General features: G+C 51.0%; 5 protein-coding genes across 5 annotated transcripts; 3 read left to right on the top strand and 2 right to left on the bottom strand.

Annotated features, from left to right (window-relative positions):
- The first annotated feature begins 1,485 nt into the window (after positions 1-1,485).
- Positions 1,486-6,951, top strand: LOC100907145 (acetoacetyl-CoA synthetase). Its single transcript, XM_003745456.1, has 14 exons — positions 1,486-1,761; positions 3,278-3,425; positions 3,579-3,688; positions 3,826-3,940; positions 4,076-4,323; positions 4,413-4,491; positions 4,598-4,737; positions 4,815-4,976; positions 5,089-5,287; positions 5,369-5,479; positions 5,689-5,797; positions 5,910-6,181; positions 6,311-6,516; positions 6,651-6,951. The coding sequence occupies exons 2-14, from the start codon at positions 3,281-3,283 to the stop codon at positions 6,792-6,794; spliced, it is 2,040 nt and encodes a 679-aa protein (XP_003745504.1). The 5' UTR covers positions 1,486-1,761; positions 3,278-3,280; the 3' UTR covers positions 6,795-6,951.
- A 609-nt stretch (positions 6,952-7,560) lies between these two features.
- LOC100900699 (uncharacterized) lies at positions 7,561-9,523 on the bottom strand. Its single transcript, XM_003745498.2, has 6 exons — positions 9,395-9,523; positions 8,989-9,205; positions 8,613-8,730; positions 8,323-8,505; positions 8,079-8,201; positions 7,561-7,935 (listed from the first exon to the last, which is right to left on the bottom strand). Exons 3-6 carry the CDS (start codon positions 8,701-8,703, stop codon positions 7,742-7,744), a joined length of 591 nt encoding a protein of 196 aa, XP_003745546.1. The 5' UTR covers positions 8,704-8,730; positions 8,989-9,205; positions 9,395-9,523; the 3' UTR covers positions 7,561-7,741.
- Positions 9,524-9,751: 228 nt separating this feature from the next.
- beta-PheRS (phenylalanine--tRNA ligase beta subunit) lies at positions 9,752-11,592 on the top strand. The gene has a single exon (XM_003745478.2). The coding sequence runs from the start codon at positions 9,752-9,754 to the stop codon at positions 11,531-11,533; it is 1,782 nt and encodes a 593-aa protein (XP_003745526.1). The 3' UTR covers positions 11,534-11,592.
- Positions 11,503-12,669, bottom strand: Rrp47 (Ribosomal RNA processing 47). Its single transcript, XM_003745614.2, has 3 exons — positions 12,401-12,669; positions 12,160-12,304; positions 11,503-12,030 (listed from the first exon to the last, which is right to left on the bottom strand). Exons 1-3 carry the CDS (start codon positions 12,482-12,484, stop codon positions 11,831-11,833), a joined length of 429 nt encoding a protein of 142 aa, XP_003745662.1. The 5' UTR covers positions 12,485-12,669; the 3' UTR covers positions 11,503-11,830.
- Positions 12,670-12,738: 69 nt separating this feature from the next.
- Positions 12,739-14,951, top strand: LOC100900417 (Myosin light chain cytoplasmic). Its single transcript, XM_003745496.1, has 3 exons — positions 12,739-12,968; positions 14,282-14,456; positions 14,547-14,951. Exons 1-3 carry the CDS (start codon positions 12,902-12,904, stop codon positions 14,767-14,769), a joined length of 465 nt encoding a protein of 154 aa, XP_003745544.1. The 5' UTR covers positions 12,739-12,901; the 3' UTR covers positions 14,770-14,951.
- The last annotated feature ends 4,054 nt before the right edge of the window (positions 14,952-19,005 follow it).

The following is a 19,005-nucleotide window of genomic DNA, read 5'->3' as shown; positions in this document are numbered from 1 at the left end:
TTCCGGCAGAAATTAGCTCTGACAGCAGAAAAGAGCACAGTACGGATGAAAGCGTTTCCCAGCGCATCGTCTGTAACTGTCACTCGCGAAATTGACTTGATGGCAACGGGACAACCTCCTTGGAGATGGGAACGCTCAAACCTCACGCGCACACGCGCGGGAGGTTCTCGGACAGGGTCATCTCAGGACTTCTGAGCACATTGTGAAGAAAATAATTTTTTGCGGATCCTCGGAAACGTGAGATTAAGCACGATTGACTTCCCTCAGTTGGCACTCATCGGCACCTCCATTCCAGAAGACAGAGCGAATCGCGCGTCGACGGTACGAAATCCTTGAGACCACGTATCGCGGGCCTCATACGGCGGAATTCGACGTTTTTCCCATGATCGTGGAGCTGCAAAGTTGGCCTGGTGTAATCGATTTAGTCAGATGGATGCAGTACCTATAGAGATGAGACGATCGCGATCGCTCAGTTCTAGAGAGAGCATGCCGCTGATGCCGGAAATAGCTCACCTATTCCGGATGGCATGCTTCTTCGAAAGATTTTCCCTCTCCGGGACGAGGCCCGGGGTGAACGACGGAGGGGAAGGGCGGTACCCGAATCGGGAGAAGCGTGAAGGACAAGACGCAACATTGAGAGAGACTCGGCGCCTCATCGAAGACGCAGCCGTGCCAACATACAGGGTGCTTGTTCAATCATGGAATACTCCCGGCGCGTCTCTGCTGAGAAGTATTTCTCCGGACGTCACAAGAGCTCCCAGTCATTTTTATGGTCTCGCTAAGTTCCTGGACCGTCAAAAGATCGGGGAGTGCTCATGCGGGGAATCTTTTGCGAAGCTTACGTCCCCTGCACCTCATCCCGCTATTTGTAAAGTCGCGGGTCGCGATGAAGGGAGAGAGGGCAATCTATCGATAAACACACGGAGTTGCTTTCCATCTGCAGAGCGCGGTCGGTGATCACTCCACTGACGGGCCCGCGAGAGGTGCACTCGCAGTATGCCGGGCTCCATCGCTCCATCCGGAGACGAGAGCGAGAGAAAACCATGACTCGAGTATGCTTGTAATCTAACTCGTCCTAAGCTATTTCGAGAATACCCGGCGATCCTGAGACGTTACACTGCTGGGGAGGATGGTCTGACACGAGTTCCTCATGCGATTCCATCGCTCTCCATCCCCATTGAATTCCGGTCCCGCCATCGGAAGATCGGGGAGCTCGGGCCGCAGTCGACCTTCAGCTCCGGGCGGTCTCCTGGAAGTCCCGGATCGACAACAATAATCTCACTACATCGTTCCCGGATAAAAAGCAGGAAGGAGCCAGGTAACCTTCATGCCTCTAATCGCTCCAATTAGCCGCTCATTATCCCCGAACCGGAACTCTTGCTACTGAGGATTTCATTCTGAAGCTCCGTTCTAAAACATGACAAACATAAGCATCATCCACCACAGCGCCGGCGCCGCTGCTGCCGACGACGGAACCATCGCAGCACCGAGCCGCGATTGCCATCAGCATCTTCACCACCGGCCGCAGGTAGGGAGCCGGGCGGGCAGTCAGTCAGTCACCAGAACCGCTGCAGAAGATGCTCTTGTGCTCTGTGTTTCATGTCGGATCTCGGATGGCGAACTGAATGTGGTGCCATAGTCTACGGACTGGACAAAGTTCATCTTGTGACAAAGACCTTCTCTCGATTCGTCGCTGAAATCTTGCCCCGACATAGCAGTGCGCTCACAAAGGGAGAAGAAACTTGCTCCACGTAACCACCGGTAAGTTGACCACCATACAGAGTCTGGCTCCATAGTTCCTCTGTGCTGCGCGATTCGGAGAGTAGTTCCCCTGACGAAGCTGATTTCTTTGTTGGGTGATATGAAGGGACATCGATCTGGGTAGCTGGATGCTCCAACAACCGATTGGGATTTCGAACGTTCGATGACGATTGACGTGGCTCCTACGGGGACGTCTCTCCCATCCCAGGCGGCTGGCCGATCCTAGCTTCCCGCGCTCAGACATTCGACGCCATGCGCGGGCTAGCGAGTTTGGCTGTGATTTCACGAGCTCCGATCACCCGAATCCGCCCCGTACTCTGAGTGAGCACCCTCTGAACTCCACGATCGGTGTCTCGCTCGTGGGTCTCGGGAAACCTCCCTCGCACGGCTTCGATTTCTATGACGGTTGAGCTCCGAAGTCAGGCAGCGAAGAGATGGGTACATGGATGTACTTCGGACACGGATCGCGCGGAGTGTCCGATTTTTGAATGCGGTTACTCCGGGCCGACACTTTTTGGTGATAGGATCTCTGGATCAGGGACAGATCACGGTCGATCGTCGAAAAGTCAACGTATGCATCGGATCGTATCCTGTCGTCTTATATGTCTGTGGCTCGAGTCTTCTCGTTTATAGAGACCCCTGAGAAGCATTCGTCTGACCCGCAGCTCTGCCAACACTTTCATTCGCCCGTTTTGATGGAAACTTCTTCGAGAGTCGACCTTGGCGCTTCTGACGTGGTTGGCAGGATCGACGGGGAAGACTGTGACGCTATGAGAAATTTTGGGTTGATTCACCCGGAACCGGTTCTCTCAAAATCTGGGACACCCGCGAGACGCGAGCCAACGAGCATCTACGGTCGACCATGCGGATTCCGATCGCTCCGCTGACTTGGATGAACTCCGATTCCGGAGATCGTGCTATGGAGAAATGCCGAAATTTCCCGAAAAAGAAGCGCGCTATATGCGGGCCTGGACTGAAGAAAGGAATTTCGACGCGGCGAGGGACGGATTCTCCTCGCAGATTTTCCTCGAGACCGAAGGACAATCATTTTCCCTTTTTTCGCGACGAAAATTTTCGCGGTCCGTTGTGTTATCGAAGTGTGCGTTCGGCTCGCTCAGCTTTTCTCGCGATTTTTCAAAGGCCTCTGGTGCAGCTCGCCAAGATAGTCATCAGTAAAAGTGAGCAGAAGATCTTCCTGGTTTTCGCTGAAACGACTTCTCTCTGATAAAATGGCGAAGGGCATCGCTGTCGCGGAATGATCCCTTCAAGATCGTATTACAACACTTTGAGCGACTCGAATGACATCGAGTCAGATTAATATTTGATGGCCTTCCGAAGAGCCGCGAGTAACTTCGATACCGGCGCACAACTACCATAGTAGGGTCGGGAGACGAATTGGCTGGGATGTTCGCAGCAAACTTCGATCGCTGAGTGATCGATAATGATGATCGGAGTAGGAAAGGATCTGCGAAGCTCCCCGAGAACTCAGTGCACTCAGAAAAACGATACCATTCAGGAAATGGCAACCCGAGGTAGCACCGGGTCGAACCAGATCTCCGATGGAACGCCACCCAAAACTTGGAGCCATGGCCTCCTCGACCGGCCCGATAAGAAACAGGATATCTTCCGGAACAGGATCAATCGCAAATACGGCCTGGCCCTCGGTAAGACTTGCTTCTCGAGACGTTTCCGCATTCCAAAGCTTCCTAATCGTTCGATTGATCGAATTTCTCTAGTCCGTTCCACGAATTCGACTCACCGGATCGAGAATCAAGAGTTCGTCTAAGGTGATCTGCCCGCAACTGAATTATCCACAGGCAATTACCACGACTTATACGAGTGGTCGGTCGGCGCAGACAGCTTCACTTGTTTCTGGGAAGAGTTCCTCGACTTTTCTGGAATAATTGTCTCAGAAAAACACAACCAGGTGACTTCCTCGATCCCTCTGATGATTCAGATTATCGTTTGCGTTGAATTTAGGAGGATCCTGTTTGAATTAATTATTCTTTCCCCTGGAGGAGATTCGAGCCGAGAGCGGACTAAAGCGGCTTTCCTCCCATCCAGATAGTTGACGATGTTCCCATGCACGAAATCCCGCGATGGTTCCGCGGATGTCGTCTGAACTACGCTGAGAACATTTTGCGGAAACGCGACGACAGTGTCGCGCTATACGTTACAGGTGCGTCCGCCTATTCTCAAGGGCATGGCTCTTATTTCGACCTGAAGCGTCGTTCCTCACGAGACCGTCGCCGTAGTGAAAAACGTACATTGAATGACAGAACAAGGAACTAACGAGCTCTCTCCGATACCGCAGATGAGAGGCTCACTCGAACCCGCAAGATCACGTTTTCGGAACTGTACCGACAGGTTGCCCGATTCGCGAAACTTCTGTCGAGTTTCGGAGTGCAGAAAGGGGACCGAGTATGCGGCTATGTCGCGAACACGGAACACTCGGTCTTCGCGTATTTGGCATCGGCCTCGATCGGAGCTATTTGGAGCTCCACGAGTCCCGACCTAGGCCACAGAGCCGTGGTGGATCGTTTTCAACAAATCAAGCCCAAGGTATGCGCGTGATCCAATGCTATAGTAGAAGCACGGAATTTCATTCTCCAACGGGCCTTCAGACCTAAGAAAATGATCGCTTCCCTCAGGTCATTTTCGCCGTGGAAAAGCAAATTTACAACGGGAAGATTCACGATAAGCTGACGAATCTGGAACTGATTCTAAAAAGTAGGAAAAACCGAAAACTCCCAGGGAGCGAATAATACCCCTAATGCTGATCCCCGGCTCTCATATTGCTCCGCACTCCATCCTAAACTCATTCGTTCGTACCTAGACTTGGACTCTGTGGAAGCCGTCGTTATTTTGCCATTCGACGAAGATTCGTCGAGCGATATATCATTCCTGAAAAATTCGTTCCACCTCAAGGACGTCCTGGCGGAGGTTGACGATGACCCGAAGCTCGATTTTGTCCAAGTGAGTCCTTCTTCTTCGGCCCTGAACTTCTCGACGCTCAGTCCCTTGCCCTTTACGAACTCTCGGATGTACTTCAGGTGCCTTTCGATCATCCTCTGTGTATTCTATTCTCTTCTGGTACAACAGGGAAACCGAAGTGCATGGTGCACTCTGTCGGTGGAACCCTGATTCAACATCGCAAGGAGCACGAACTCCTCGGCGATTTGGGTCAGAACGATATTCTGTTCTACTTCACGACGGTTCGTACCGATTCCTGATTATGAATAAATACTCCAGCGTTCCCTTAGATGTATCCGTCATTTTCGACCATATGGATTTGAATTATTAATTGGATCGGGCTTCTCTCCCCAGACCGGGTGGATGATGTGGAACTGGCTCCTGTCAGGGTTGGCGGCTGGCGCCGCCCTTGTTCTCTTCGAGGGAACTCCTATATCAGCGAGTTCCCCCTTCTTACTTTTTGAGATGGCGGGAATGCTCGGCGTAACCGTTTTCGGCACATCCGCCAAATACCTCGCAACTCTCGAGGAAAAACTCTCGGAGGGATCCCCAGGTACTTACTTGTGCGACTGCAAGAGTGTCGGCGAGAATCTTGGCTGATTCCTTTTTATTTGGCCTTTATTCCCCCTCCCAGGTCGTCTGTACAATCTGGGCGCTCTTCATACCGTGCTGTCGACTGGTTCTCCCCTGATGCCGCACAGTTTCGACTACGTCTTCGAGCACATCAAGGCGGACGTGATGCTCGGTATGATTGGGGATTGGGGCCGAGTACTTTTGTGTTAATGAAATCAAGTACAATCGACGATGATTTTAAAAGGGTAGATCTTCGGGCTGCATTAACTGCCACCCCGAGGCGGACTCTGCTTCATGCCTCGATTGTCCCTCGGTCACAGCGATTTCCATCATTGAGTCACGCATCCCGGTTAATCAAGTTCGATGAATTCCTTCCCTCAGGGTCGATATCCGGAGGCTCGGACATCGTGTCTTGTTTTGTGGGACAGAATTGCACATTGCCCACAGTGCGCGGTCAAGTTCAGAGCCGAAATCTTGGAATGGATATCGTGTAAGCTTCCGATACGAGCGCGTTCTCTGTGACAGGATAGTCCAAATCGAGCTGAATGGTTGTGCTTTTTGAAGAACGATAATGGCAAACCCTGGATTTCTCTCCTTCCCAGGGCGTATTCGAATGAGGGCCTGCCTGTATGGGACGAAGAAGGCGAGCTGGTTTGCCGTAAACCTTTCCCAGCGATGCCCGTGTACTTCTGGGGTGATTCTGACGGCGAACTCTATCGGAGGGCCTATTTCTCACGCTTCCCCAACGTCTGGCACCACGGTGATTTCTGTATGGTGGATTCGAAAACACGAGGAGTAATTATGTTGGGTCGCAGCGATGCAACATTGAACCCCAACGGCGTTCGCTTCGGGTCCGTGGAGATTTACAATGTCGGTGAGTGATACGAATTTATCCGCCCCTTCTGGGAATCGGGCCCCTCTCATGTGGGGTTGGTGCCAAGAGTTTTTCCTCGAAGAAATTCAGGAGGTATGGGAAGGCAGAGCTCATACTCCTGATTTTCAGTGGAAACCGAACCGAGAATCAAAGACAGCGTGTGCGTTTCTTACCTCTCGAAGAAAACTAAAGACGAGAAAGTCGTCCTCTTTGTGAAAATGGCTGACGAGGACGATATCACCGAAGACCTCCGAACCAAGCTCAAGAGCATGATCCGAGGCGCGTTGTCAGCTCGGCACGTACCTTCGCTCATCATCAGAGTTCGAGACATTCCTGTGAGTATTCGGTTGAGCAGACCCGATTTCAAATTATGTTGCAATATGGAGTCTCCCTCGAGTGTGTTCAGATTCAGACTCCTCGGGACAGCCATGGTTCCCTATTCATGACTAAGGCTCTCTTCCACGTGCAGTATACGCTCAACTTGAAGAAAGTCGAACTGGCCGTCAAGAAGATTATCAACGGGAACACAGCAGTCGATCCATCTACATTGTCAAACCCCGAATGTCTCGAGGAGTACAAGGCCCTAATCCCGATGATGTCGATTCTAGATTAGCGGCAGCGATGACCTCTCCACCTTGTGTTTTCCCCCGGGATTTTGTATGTTAATCAACTCTTACTAATGCTATCGTACTCGCATTGAATCCGTGCGGACATGTGTCATATCTAATTGCAGTACTTTCTCAAGCCTGCTTTGCTCGCTCAGTCTGCAGAAAGTCAAAGTTGTGATCCCTCTTTTACCGGCATTCGTCTTTTTTGAATTTGCCGTTTTCATTCGCGAGGAAAATAGAACTTAATCTAAAATCTTCGAGAATTCTATAACTCGAATCCATCGCTTCTGAGGGAGAGAAAATGCTTTCTAGCACTCGTTCTGACTGATTGCGAGTGGCGACAAATCCTATTCAAAGGGGAACTTATTGTAAATTCGAGACTCGAGCTGCCAAACGAAAGAATGAGCTCCCCACATGTTGATATTCGAAGAAGAGAAATATATCGTTCCAATACTCATTCATCATTGCAACGATTTTAAGATTCGGCTCTTAGGTACGTACCTAGCTGTGGGGAACCCGACCTGTTTTCGAGAGTTCGCCGATCCGGAACTACTTCAGGAATCGCTTGTTCCTCCAAGTGGGCGAAAGCCTCGGCACGTTGGTCATTAATTACGCCCTTCTGAGCGGGGGAGGGGAGTTGCGTGGGCAGGCGGGCCGGCTCTCGGAGTTCCAGTTTCCGGGAGAGCGAGATCATCACTCAGTGACTCCCGGAACAAGGGATCCGGGAATGATTACAATCGAATCGTACCGAGAATCATGATAAGCAGTCGATTGTCAACGTTAATGTCGCTTTGAGAGGAGTGACTCATACTTTATGGAACGGAGTCGATGGCAATCATAGTTGCTCCCTCTGCGAACTTCCTACTGATCTCATGGAAAATATTCACACCGTAGATCTATAACTACATCAATCGCACCAGGATGTGAGCCCATTCAGTATAGACTTCAGCTTTCAATAGATATTGTGGGACATGTCAGAGTTGTGCAGCAGAGGCTCATCGCGAGGTTTCCTTCGACAGCAGTAGAAGAAGCAAAGAGTCATCAAGATAACGAGAATGAGACCGGCGCAACCCAAACTGACGCCGAGAATGACAACGAGAGCCTTTTGACGCACGAAGTCCTGATTATACCAGACACGGTAGGAATCTGGAACCACAAAGAAGTTTTTGTCATGACGGTCCGATGGAGTCGGCCCCGGCCCCTTTGGATAAGCTCCGCAAACGAAATCGATGCCTATCTGTGCTCCCACGAGCTTCTCGGTGGATGCGGGGAGAGCGCTCCCAACTTACTCTTCAAGACGCACTCGGGATGGTCCGGCTCGTATTCCAGCTCGAAGCTGTAGCGAGCCACCGTGGCGACGTACTCGGTCGCGTTGAGGAACACGCAGGTATAGTAGTTCATAGAGAAAACATCTGCGATTCAAGGAAGGGTTACCTCGACTCTTGGTGTCTAACATCGGAGGATCAGGACTTCCATAGCGATAAAAGTCCAGAGTTAGGATACTTTCCGGTCGAATTCGAAGGCAGCGCTTACCTTGATATATACAAGTCGCCGAAACGATGTCGCCCGACGTACACGAGGTGCTCTTGCCGCCAAGGCATTCGATTTGGGGCAGGGAAGTCTCTGAATCCGGGCATGAGTGTAGGCATGTCGCCGTTGCATTCGATCTGAGCGTTATGACACCCCGACTGGTGATGAGCTCATAGTTCCCGTACGCTAGAAAGACAATTTGAAATCAAAATACATTCTTTCGAAACGGGAGCTCGATCCACGTAGAGCAGAGCTTTCAAACTTTTAACGTCGGAACAGAGTCAATCAAATACCGGAGCATGGATCCTTTGGCGTCGCATCGTGACCACGAGCCGCACTCAAGACACCGATCAGAGCATAGAGGAAAATGGATGAATGGAGCATCGCTGATCACAGAAGAGCTCCCCTGCGCTGGAACATTTATCGGACGTGACAGAATTCAAATCGAAATGAAATTCTATTCGTCTAGGCGGAGCCTGCGCCGCAAGTGATCGCGTATCCGAGGATATCTATCTATCTACAGGATCGCTAGAGTAGTCAAGCTGGTTACGAAACCCGGCCGAGTTGAAGTAGAAAAACGTGACACTCATATTTAGCGTTCAATTGACATTTGACACGGTGACAGCTTTCCGGGCTAGATGATCGTATTCTTGATCTTAAGTCACTCACTCGAGTTCCGGGGTGGGAGTTCCGAACGGAGTTCGGGACGATTTTCTTCAGGTTGACGAACCTTCCGCGACTTTCTCGCAGTTCTGCCTTGGGGTGGACACGATTTTCCCTCGTCGTGTCTGATCGCTGCCTACCGCCTCAATGATTTGATTGCAGTATAACGCATACAACAAGCAAAAGTACGCCGAGAGCTCTCCCGACGTGACGCATCTGTCATCTGAGTACAAGAAGATACCAAGTTCCCGGATTAGATGGATCGAATTCGCTTCGTTCCGTTCGCGGAGTAATCTAACCAACGTTGGCTGGAAGTCAGATTAGGGACACTGCGCCCTCGAGTCACTCCTTAACAGTTCCGCTCCATGAATACCATCTGCGGAAAATCCGAGTTCAATTGGGTATTACTCACCGATATCCGCAAATGATGTTTCGACACCACAAAGAGTCTAGATCATGCACGGGGGATTTCGAACGAGTTTTTCGACGGTGCCGATGCTGAGCCTATCATTTTTCCACTGCGTAAATGAGACTGCCGCCGTCAGCTTTCGAATTCTGCGCGCTTCATCTGTCGTGATATCATTTCCCCTTTCCCATTCCTAAAGCGCGGAACGTAATCTTCGGAGGATCATCTCATCAATTCGTCGAACACACGCAGAAGAGAAAGGGAAAAGCACCGCCACAACCGAGGGAGTACTCTACGAGCGGCCTGAAACGTGGAGTCGAGCGCTTCCTATAATTTGCAGAGTCCGGTTCGATCCCAGCCAACATGCCCACCGTGAACATCAATGCCGAGGCTCTTTTCCGCTCCCTCGGTCGTCGGTACACTGAAGACGAGTTCGCCGACTTGTGCTTCGAATACGGTCTCGAGTTGGACGAAGTTACATCAGTCAAGAAACAGCTGGAGAAACAACACGGTAAATCCGCCGGCGGAGATCCAGGAACCGAGTCGCCGGAGGACACCATCTATAAAATCGATATTCCTGCGAACCGGTACGATTTGCTGTGTTTGGAAGGTCTGACCCGGTCTTTGCTGATATTCCTCGGCAAGATACCCATTCCTCGCTATACTGCCGTAACCCCAGTCTCGCCGATCGAGGTGACGATAGATGTCAGCGTGCAGAAAGTCAGACCGGTTTTCATCGGTGCAGTTTTGCGGAACGTGACTTTCACAAAGGAAGTTTACGATTCGTTCATCGATCTGCAGGATAAGCTACACAATAACATAGGTCGGAAGCGTAAACTGGTGTCCATTGGAACTCATGACCTCGACACGCTTACGCCTCCGTTTACCTACGAAGCTCGCAGACGCGAAGACATAAAATTCGTTCCGCTCAATCAGACCAGGGAGTTCGGCGCCCAAGAGCTCCTCGAGTTTTACGGAAAAGATACCCACCTGAAGCCCTACGTGCAGATCGTAGAAGATTTCGACGTGTTGCCCGTCGTGCGTGACTCCGAGAATGTCATAGGATCTCTGCCTCCAATCATCAATTCGGAGCATTCGAAAATCACCCTGAAAACCAAGAATATCTTCATAGACATCACAGCGACCGATGAGCACAAGGCTTCGATCACTCTCGATACGATCGTGACCATGTTCGGCGAACACTGCGCGGATAAATTCAAAGTAGAGCAGGTGAAAATTATCAAGACCGACGGCACCAGAGAGCTCTACCCGAAATTGCCCTACCACAAAATAAAGCTACAGCCTAGCCGCGTCAACGAGTTATTGGGAACGGAGTTAGGAGCGAATCGGATTGCCGAGCTCCTCACAAAAATGTCACTCAAAACCAAAGTCAAGTCCGGTGCGCTTCTGATCGATGTTCCTCCAACCCGGCACGACATCATACATCCGGTAGACGTGATCGAAGACGTTGGAATTGCTCATGGATACAATAATATTGAGATGAAGATGCCGGCCACTGTGACGACGGCTTCCCAACTCCCCGTCAATAAATTGACGGACCAACTCCGCGAGTCTCTGGCACAATCTGGCTTTACCGAGGTGCTCACGTTCTCGCTGTGTTCCACAGAAGACATCTCGAAGAAACTCCGCAAAGCCAACGGACATGAGAATGCCGTGAAAGTGTCCAATCCCAAAACCCTCGAGTTCCAGGTGGCGAGAACCCAATTACTGCCGGGAGTTCTGAAGACAATAGGCTCAAATAAGAAGATGCCCCTGCCGCTACGACTCTTCGAGATTTCCGACATTGTCGTGAAATGCGCCGAAAGTGATACGAAAGCCCGAAACGAACGGAATCTCTGTGCCGTATACTATGGCAAGACATCAGGTTTCGAAGTTATCCACGGTCTCCTAGATCGGATCATGTGCCTCCTCCGAGTACCGCATGTCACGCAGAGCAAAGCGAAGCCCAGCTATGAAATACGCCAGACTGAAGACGAAACGTTTTTCAGAGGACGGTGCGCAGAGATCCTCATTGGCGGAAAGCGCATAGGGGTCCTCGGTGTCGTCCACCCTAACGTCCTGACTAATTTCGACTTGAATATCCCTGTGGCTGCACTGGAGCTCTGCATAGAGACCTTTATTTAATATATATATATTTAATTCATGGATCCGGGGTCCCCGATCGGGCACTGGCAATAAAAGCTCGCGGAAAAAAGCTCCTCTTCACTCTGGTAGTACATAGATGAACACGAAACGCAAGCGGACGATGGACACTGTCTCTCTTGATCTTATGGGTCATAGAGGTGAGGACGCAGAAGGTTGCGCTCAATGAACTCCGGGAGCGCAACTTGTCGCCGAGGGTGCTGTAGGATGATTCTCGTTCCGTGGGGCTCATTTGCATGGAACTTCGTAGATGACGTATTATTGCCGATCGGTAAGTCTTCATCTTGAACTCGTCGCTCCGCTTCCGGTGTCGTCTTTCTTTTTTTCCGGGTCGTACAACGCGTTTCGTACGAACCGTGAAGCGGTTCCAGGGGCGAATCGCGGTCGTTTCACCCGATCTTCGAGCTGCTGAACGCGGGTCATATAGTCTCGAACTCTATTCAGTTCGTGTTTCAGAGCGGTGTCCTTCGGGTCTTCGCCTGCAGAGAACGATTTTCGGTTCGGTTAGCGTTGCGAAAACTCCCCGCTGTAGATGGAGGATCTCGAGTCCGAAGGGAGAAATAGTCGCATCGAGGTCTGTCGGTGCTCTTCATAATAGATTAGCCTACCCTGGACCAGCATGTACGCCCACAGAAGAGATGACAATCCATAACACAACGAGAGGTCGTAACGAGCTTTATCCGCCGAATCCAATGACTCCTTCGCTTCTAGGGCAGTGCTCGATAAGAGCGGTTCGAGCAGCTTTTCGAGGTTCTGTCGAGAATCGCTTTCGGTACAGTTCATTGTCTCTGGCTCGATGCTTACGCATCGAGAAACGCTACGTTTCTCATCATACGGGAAATCACCTACTTGGAGCTTCTCGTGGAGATTTCTGACTTTTTCAGTGAGTTCCGAGGGGAACTGTTCGGGGCTAGATTTCTTCGTATCCGACATTTCGTCGGGAAAGATTCCCCCCTCACTGAAAATCCGAAAGCTGACCGTGAGCCGCAAGCAGGCAACACTCTAGCGACTCCGCGAGGAATGAAGGAGATCTCGCCTCTTCGATCTCTGGAAACCGTCGGTTCGGCGTAGACAATCTCTGATTTCACGTGGTATTCTATTCGGAAGCATGCGGAATTGAGGGAGAGGGGTCAGCTCCTCTCTCCACAATGTGTTTATTTTCACACCCGGTAGATTGCAACGCACAAGTGTCCAAGTCTGACGACGAAGTGGGATCGGTGGTATTTTCCAATCGTCGATCAGTGCGAAGTGCTCGTTGATCGTTCATTCAGGGCAGCCAATTGGAGGAGCTTGCCGAACCGTCTGATTTCGAGGGATTTTCCTCTGTCGAGATCCGAAGCAGTGCCGACAATGTCCGCCTACAGCGAAGACCTCGTCGGAGATTACCAAGAAGCCTTCAATCTGTTTGACAGTCGAGGTTGGTTTCCACATATGAGAGCTCTGTTTGTGGGATGATTTCTCTTGCCACATCGATGTGTCATTCCTTTCAACTTCTTCTCGAGTCGCATGAATGTGCTCCACTTGCTCGTACCGCGAGAATTCGGGTTTCCGGAGGGGGATTCGGGACTGCTGCTTGCCATATATGGCCTTGGCGGTTGGCGGATCCCACAACGAGTATCATGAAGATTCAACGAAAATGACAATATCGCGAAGCGATCCGCCGATTCGTGCTGTTTCCATGATGCCGTCAGTCTGCTTCTGTAGCCTTCAGCTGAAGATACGAGGCTAGAGGACTGCCAGCTCTCATTCATGACTCAAGACCTGTGGAGCCGCATAATAAGCAGAGGGTTCGATCATTCGCTCTTGGAAACTCCGATCACCTTGAGAAACAGCTCGGAAAGTTAACGGGGAATGTGCGGGGCGAGTTTGTCGCGTCGGATGCCGGTCCTCGAGTCGTGGAGAGTATCGCGGCAACCGTGGTCAGCCTCCGCCCTCAGTGACTGCTGACTGGCGAACACCGCTCCCTGGAACGGAACGAAATGTCTCCAGCATGAATCACTACATGACCCGCATTCTAAATGCCTCCGTGACGTACACTTGAATGCTCTGCAGCGAGCAAGGAGCTTATATCAGGGCTGTAACACCTTCATGTTCGCGTCTTTAGCATCAGTTTCTCCCGCGGGAAACTTCGGTTTTTCGGGAAATCGCCCTGTCGATAGTTCTAACTCCGGCCTGAATCATCAGAGTGGAGCTACCCATCCGACGTATTCTTACCCGATTGACGTTGAGAACTGGGAAAAAACTCTACGGAAACCTATACTAACTCATCTTCAATCTGAGCCCACGCTAAGAGATTCTCCCTAATATCCTTCGTCTAGAATCTCAGCTCAAGGGAGAAACAGCTGAGGGATTTCGATACGAGGCCAGCACTCGGCGGATGTAGCAGTTTCGCGCATATTGTGGATGAGCGAATTCCTTCTTTGACTTACTGGTCCATTGAGAGAGCTCTGGACTAAAACCTGATGCCTCCTCATCAAGATTTTTCTGCTTGCGATGCGTCATCCGATATCTCTCGTTTGGAACGAACGTGATGCAATATGAATTTCATCCTCAAATCAGAGTTTCTACTAAAAAATCCGACCACAACCAATAGGTCCGGTTCTTTAGTCGCGTCGAGTGAACGAGAAGCCAAAGAATAGTATCGGTAGCGTTCCGTTACAGTCCGCCTTTGTTCCGAGTCGCTGGCAGTGATCTCGTAGAGAGAAAAACTTCTCACCACCCAATTCACAGGTGATGGCAAAATCAACGTGTCGCAGCTGGGGGATGTCCTCCGAGCACTTGGTCAGAATCCGACGGAAGCGGATGTCGTGAAATTCACCTCGCAGGCTAGCGGCGGCAACAGCAAGGATAAGGACAATGCCCGCATCTCTTTCGATGAATTCCTGCCAATTCTGGCCGCGATCAGGTTGGTGGTCCCGGAAATTTTCCACAGTTCCTTCTCTGAATCCAACGACCGAGCTGACGGAGTAACGAATCCCCCTCTGATTCTTTGCAGCAAAGCCCGTCCCTCAGACACCCCGGAAGATTTCATCGAAGGCCTGCGACATTTCGACAAGGATGGGAATGGCTTCATCAGTTCCGCAGAGCTCCGACATCTGTTGACCACTCTCGGCGAGAAGCTCTCCGACGACGAGGTGGAACAACTTCTGAACGGCCAAGAGGATCTGCACGGCAACGTCAATTATGAAGACTTCGTCAGGATGGTGATGAGCGGTTGATCCACAAGCTGCGTGATAAAGCTATGGAACATCAGAGCGCGCGACTATTCGGAGAATCATTCCATAAATGCCAGATCATCAATTGATTGTTGTTGATCTTGTTGACGACGTCTTTCTCCACCTACCCAGAGATTCCCCCGATGGCCAATAAATTCTTACTTATTCTGCCTAAATAGACAACATCTCGTAGCCGTCTCTCTGCAGTCTCGGATTTTTTTCTTTCGAATGCATTGGTAGGCACCGGAGGACATTCGTGAATTATTTTCTATCTCATTCTATGAAGAGATTCTCCTGTTTCCGCCCCTTCTCGTTTCGTTGATTCGACAAGGATCTTACACTCATACTTGGACAGACCTTCTTGCAAGGCTTTTCTGCAAGCCTATAGGGGACAGATCGATGCAAGTAGATTCCGGTCAATGGCGACAAGTGAACACGCGAGTCTGTCACTATCTCGAGGCACGAACGTTGCTTCATGCACCCCAGAAGTCGTCGAAGAAAAGATCAGGATAAGTGCTCCGTGAACGGTCGATTAGTATTTTTCTGTATTTAGGAAACGCATGTGCTTTCATGCTTGTCTGATGACATGCGTACAGGCACGAATGCGTCGGGGCCACTTGTCGTGGTGGGAAAGTCGTTTGGGGCATATTTCCTGTGGATATGGATTGCTGCGCCAAGTCGGACTCGACGATCGTCTTGGCTGTCCGGATTAACTGGCTGATTTTCGATCCAGACGGAGTCTATTCGATCGAAGTTCGTGCTTTTGAGGTTCGGAGGGTATACCAACTTTATCGGGGTTGTGGACCCGACCGATGGAGTTCCCCTGCTTGGGGTGGATGGGGGAGCTCTCGAGGTTCACGACCGAAGCACGAAGCACCCGGAGCAAAACTTGCGCACCGCTCTCCGATTTCTGCGCCGCTCACGTATGATTTCGTTACTCCGCCAACTTGAATCTGACCAAGAGTGGACAATGAGAATTCCAGATTCCCCTTGCGGCAGGCGATTCGAGGTGTTGCAAGACTAAAGGCGCTGACTGTCTCGTCGTTCCTTGCATGTTGGGAGTTTGGAATCGGGGGTCCTCCTTCATCTCCCGTCAACCTTCCCGGCTTTCTCTGAGAAAGAGAGAGACGGAGAACAGGAGAATCGGGCGCTGCTAGCGTGACCCATGATATTTTGCACAGAGCGATTCGATAGATATTTATCAGCAGCTTGTTCTATGAAATATGCCGTCAGATCCAAGAAGCGAGGGCTCAGATCGGATGGAGTCCACAACGGATGATTTCGGCTCAGGGCTCCTCAGAATCGCCGGCACCCTGTTCTCAAAATCATTCGAGATAAGCTTGCCGGGCTCCGACAAGCTCTTGCGGTTCGGACTTGAGGAGTCGGATCGAGAGTCTCGTTATCTTGATAACGATTGGTCGATTCCATGAACAGTCCGTCGATTAGAAAGAACGCAGAGAGGTAGCGAGAGATCGATGCGCGCTAAGAGCGGAAGGACGTCTTAGTTTAAAAAGCCGAGCAGCGGGAAGTGATCTCACCGAGTCTCCGAAGGAGCAGGTCGACCGCTCCGGAAAGCTTCCGAGGTTTGAGTTCCAAGCCTCGGAAAGAGTCTGAGGTTTGAGTTCCAAGCCTCGGAAAGTGTCTGAGGTTTGAGTTCCAAGCCTCGGAAAGTGTCCGAGCTCGGCAGAAGGGAGCTAGCATTGCCGCGGGAGCGCTCAGCTCCGCGCATTCGTCAGTCGCGAGAAGCTCGTAGGTGAACCCCCTCGGATCTACTAAGATGCGGACTCCGGTACGGAACCGAGGGAGCTCCCGAGAAGTTCGGCGCAATAAGGCGTCGGCGTCGGTCACCGGCTCAACGGAGGAGACTCGCCTCAAACTGTGATAGTTACAGCCTGTGATATGATCCTGAACTGTGATGCCCTTCAAAGCTGTGATATTTTTTCAAGCTGTGATGTCGCTCCGTGTCAACAGCGCAGGACAGTAGTCTCCGTCGGCGGTCCTGAGGCGATAGCAGACTGATCACCTATACCGATCTCTCAAAAAAATCGTCGCGAGCCACGCCGTATACTACCTACTGTACTTATTCCATTCGCTCTTGAATCGTGGTCTACAAGAATTTCATTGTTTTATTCATGGATTTTTTCTGGAATTCCCATTGAGTCGTTTGTGCTCGTCGCCGTTCGACGCATTCGTTTCATTTTACTACTTTTCGGTTTTCTCTTGGGCATGACCATTCGTTTGCCTTCCGTGCTGAGTTTCGAGCTTGTCTCAAGCCCTGGCTACATCTGTTCACATTCCGACTGTCAACTCGAAAGGATATCGAAGTCACATTCAACAAGAGGTCATCGAGATGATCACCTACATTCACGGCATGGAGCGGAGTCAGGAACGGACATCTTCGGGATTCGCGGACAATAGATCAATGCATGCGATGAGCGGATTGAGCGATAAAGAGCAGCGATGGCCACGAAGCGTACCGCGGCAGCTTTGGGGCACTCTATCTCCCGATGTGCGCACAACCCCTGCTGTGCCGCAGTTGTCTTCGTGAAAAGAGTTCCCTTCGTCCGGAGGAGATCCGCGAGTCTGATCTGGCCCTGATCGGACCTCCGTAGAAGTCGTTTGGGAAGCTAATCAGGACTGTTCCAGACCCTCATCGGAAGAGAATCGGACCCTGATCGGAGGAGAGCCGGGCCCTGATCGGAGGAGAGCCGGGCCCTTGTCGGAAGTGAATCGGACCATCATTGGAAGTGGATCGGACCATCAGTCCAAGTGGATCGGATCCTCATCGGGAGGAATTTGAAGCCTCATCGGAAGAAAATCAAAGCCTCATCGGAAGGAATTCGAAGCCTCATCGGAAGAAAATCGAAGCCTCATCGGAAGCTGATCGGACCCTCATCGGAACTTGATCGGACTCTCATCGGAGCTCGAGCGTTTTTGAATAGGCTCCCGAAGGGTCCCTTCACCCTCCATTCCGACAGCCCCATCGAAGACATTTGAAAGCGCCGATGGAGGGTCTCAGATCGCCCGGATTCAGCCTCCGTCCACAAGTCCAGCGGCAGGGACTACAGACGGAGATTTCATCGCAGCGACTCACTCTATGCTGAGAATCCGTTCCTGAGTCGAGAATCATGGGAATCGTCGTATACGGCAAAAATGCCGGAGGTGCCTCGCTGGACCTCCCCTTTCCCTGCCCTCGCTTCTGATCTGCATCTCAGGGCGCCCCCGCCCTGAAGGAGGAACAACAGGGGCTGTACCCTGTGGCAGACCCGTGGACCCGCCCGTCGATTCGAGATCCAACTCGCTCTCACAAGCACTGGAATTTCTCCGCATTCTCTATTTCTTCCTGCGGTGCCAAGATGTCCTCGTAGATCGAGGTCCACCGAGAGAGCACAAGAAGTCTCTTATGGGTTCGACTCCGAATCTCATTTGTTTTGAATGTTCTCGGAGCGATTAGCCGGACCATCTGGGCTCGCCTCTAGATGAAGATCCAGTGGACCATTCTCGGAGTGTGATGCGGTCGGAATGAATTATCGGAGCTCCGACATAACCGAGAGACTGTCGCCATCGATACTCTGATATGCCCAATGGTCGGGGAGAATAAACACAGACAGCGTTCGTAACAGCTATGGGATGTACGGTTAGCTTCGCGAAGCTCATGGGCCAACGTACTGCCGATTATCGCATGTAGATACCGTAAATATTCTAAGAGACGGGCATGCCCGTTTATTTTTCGATCCACCTGAAGGTGCCCGTTTTTTAGAGACTCATTAGAGACTGCCCGTCTATTGCGACTGCCCGTGTATTTTCTGGATTCCCCAGAAAATGCCCCTTTGTTGGAGACTGGCCGTCTAACAGGGACCGTCCGTTTATCAGAGACTGCCAATCTATCTGGGACTGCTCGTCGATATTGTGAGATTTGAGAAGAAAGTAATAAATGTCCACTTCTCGAATACGAATCGGATCTACACCAAAGCCTTTCCCTCCATTTTCTTGGCGGGTATATCTTACGCAGATGCTGACAGCTGAGCTCACCAAGTGAATGTCACACACAAGGTATAGATGAACAAGCTCCGTTCTCACGAGACGGTTCGAACTATTCGACTGTGAACACCGAGCGTTCTTGGATCAGGAGCACATCCGGATATCAAAGAAGGTCCGCCAAAGCGGGTGGATTCGCAATTTCGTTCAAGACATTGGCTGAGTCATGCAAAGTTCTTTCTTCCATTTCGTGATTCCGAA

This window comes from Galendromus occidentalis, unplaced genomic scaffold (assembly GCF_000255335.2).
Source record: "Galendromus occidentalis unplaced genomic scaffold, Mocc_1.1 scf7180000077484, whole genome shotgun sequence".
Taxonomy (NCBI): Eukaryota; Metazoa; Arthropoda; class Arachnida; order Mesostigmata; family Phytoseiidae; genus Galendromus; species Galendromus occidentalis.
This window is presented reverse-complemented; position numbering and strand designations above follow the sequence as displayed.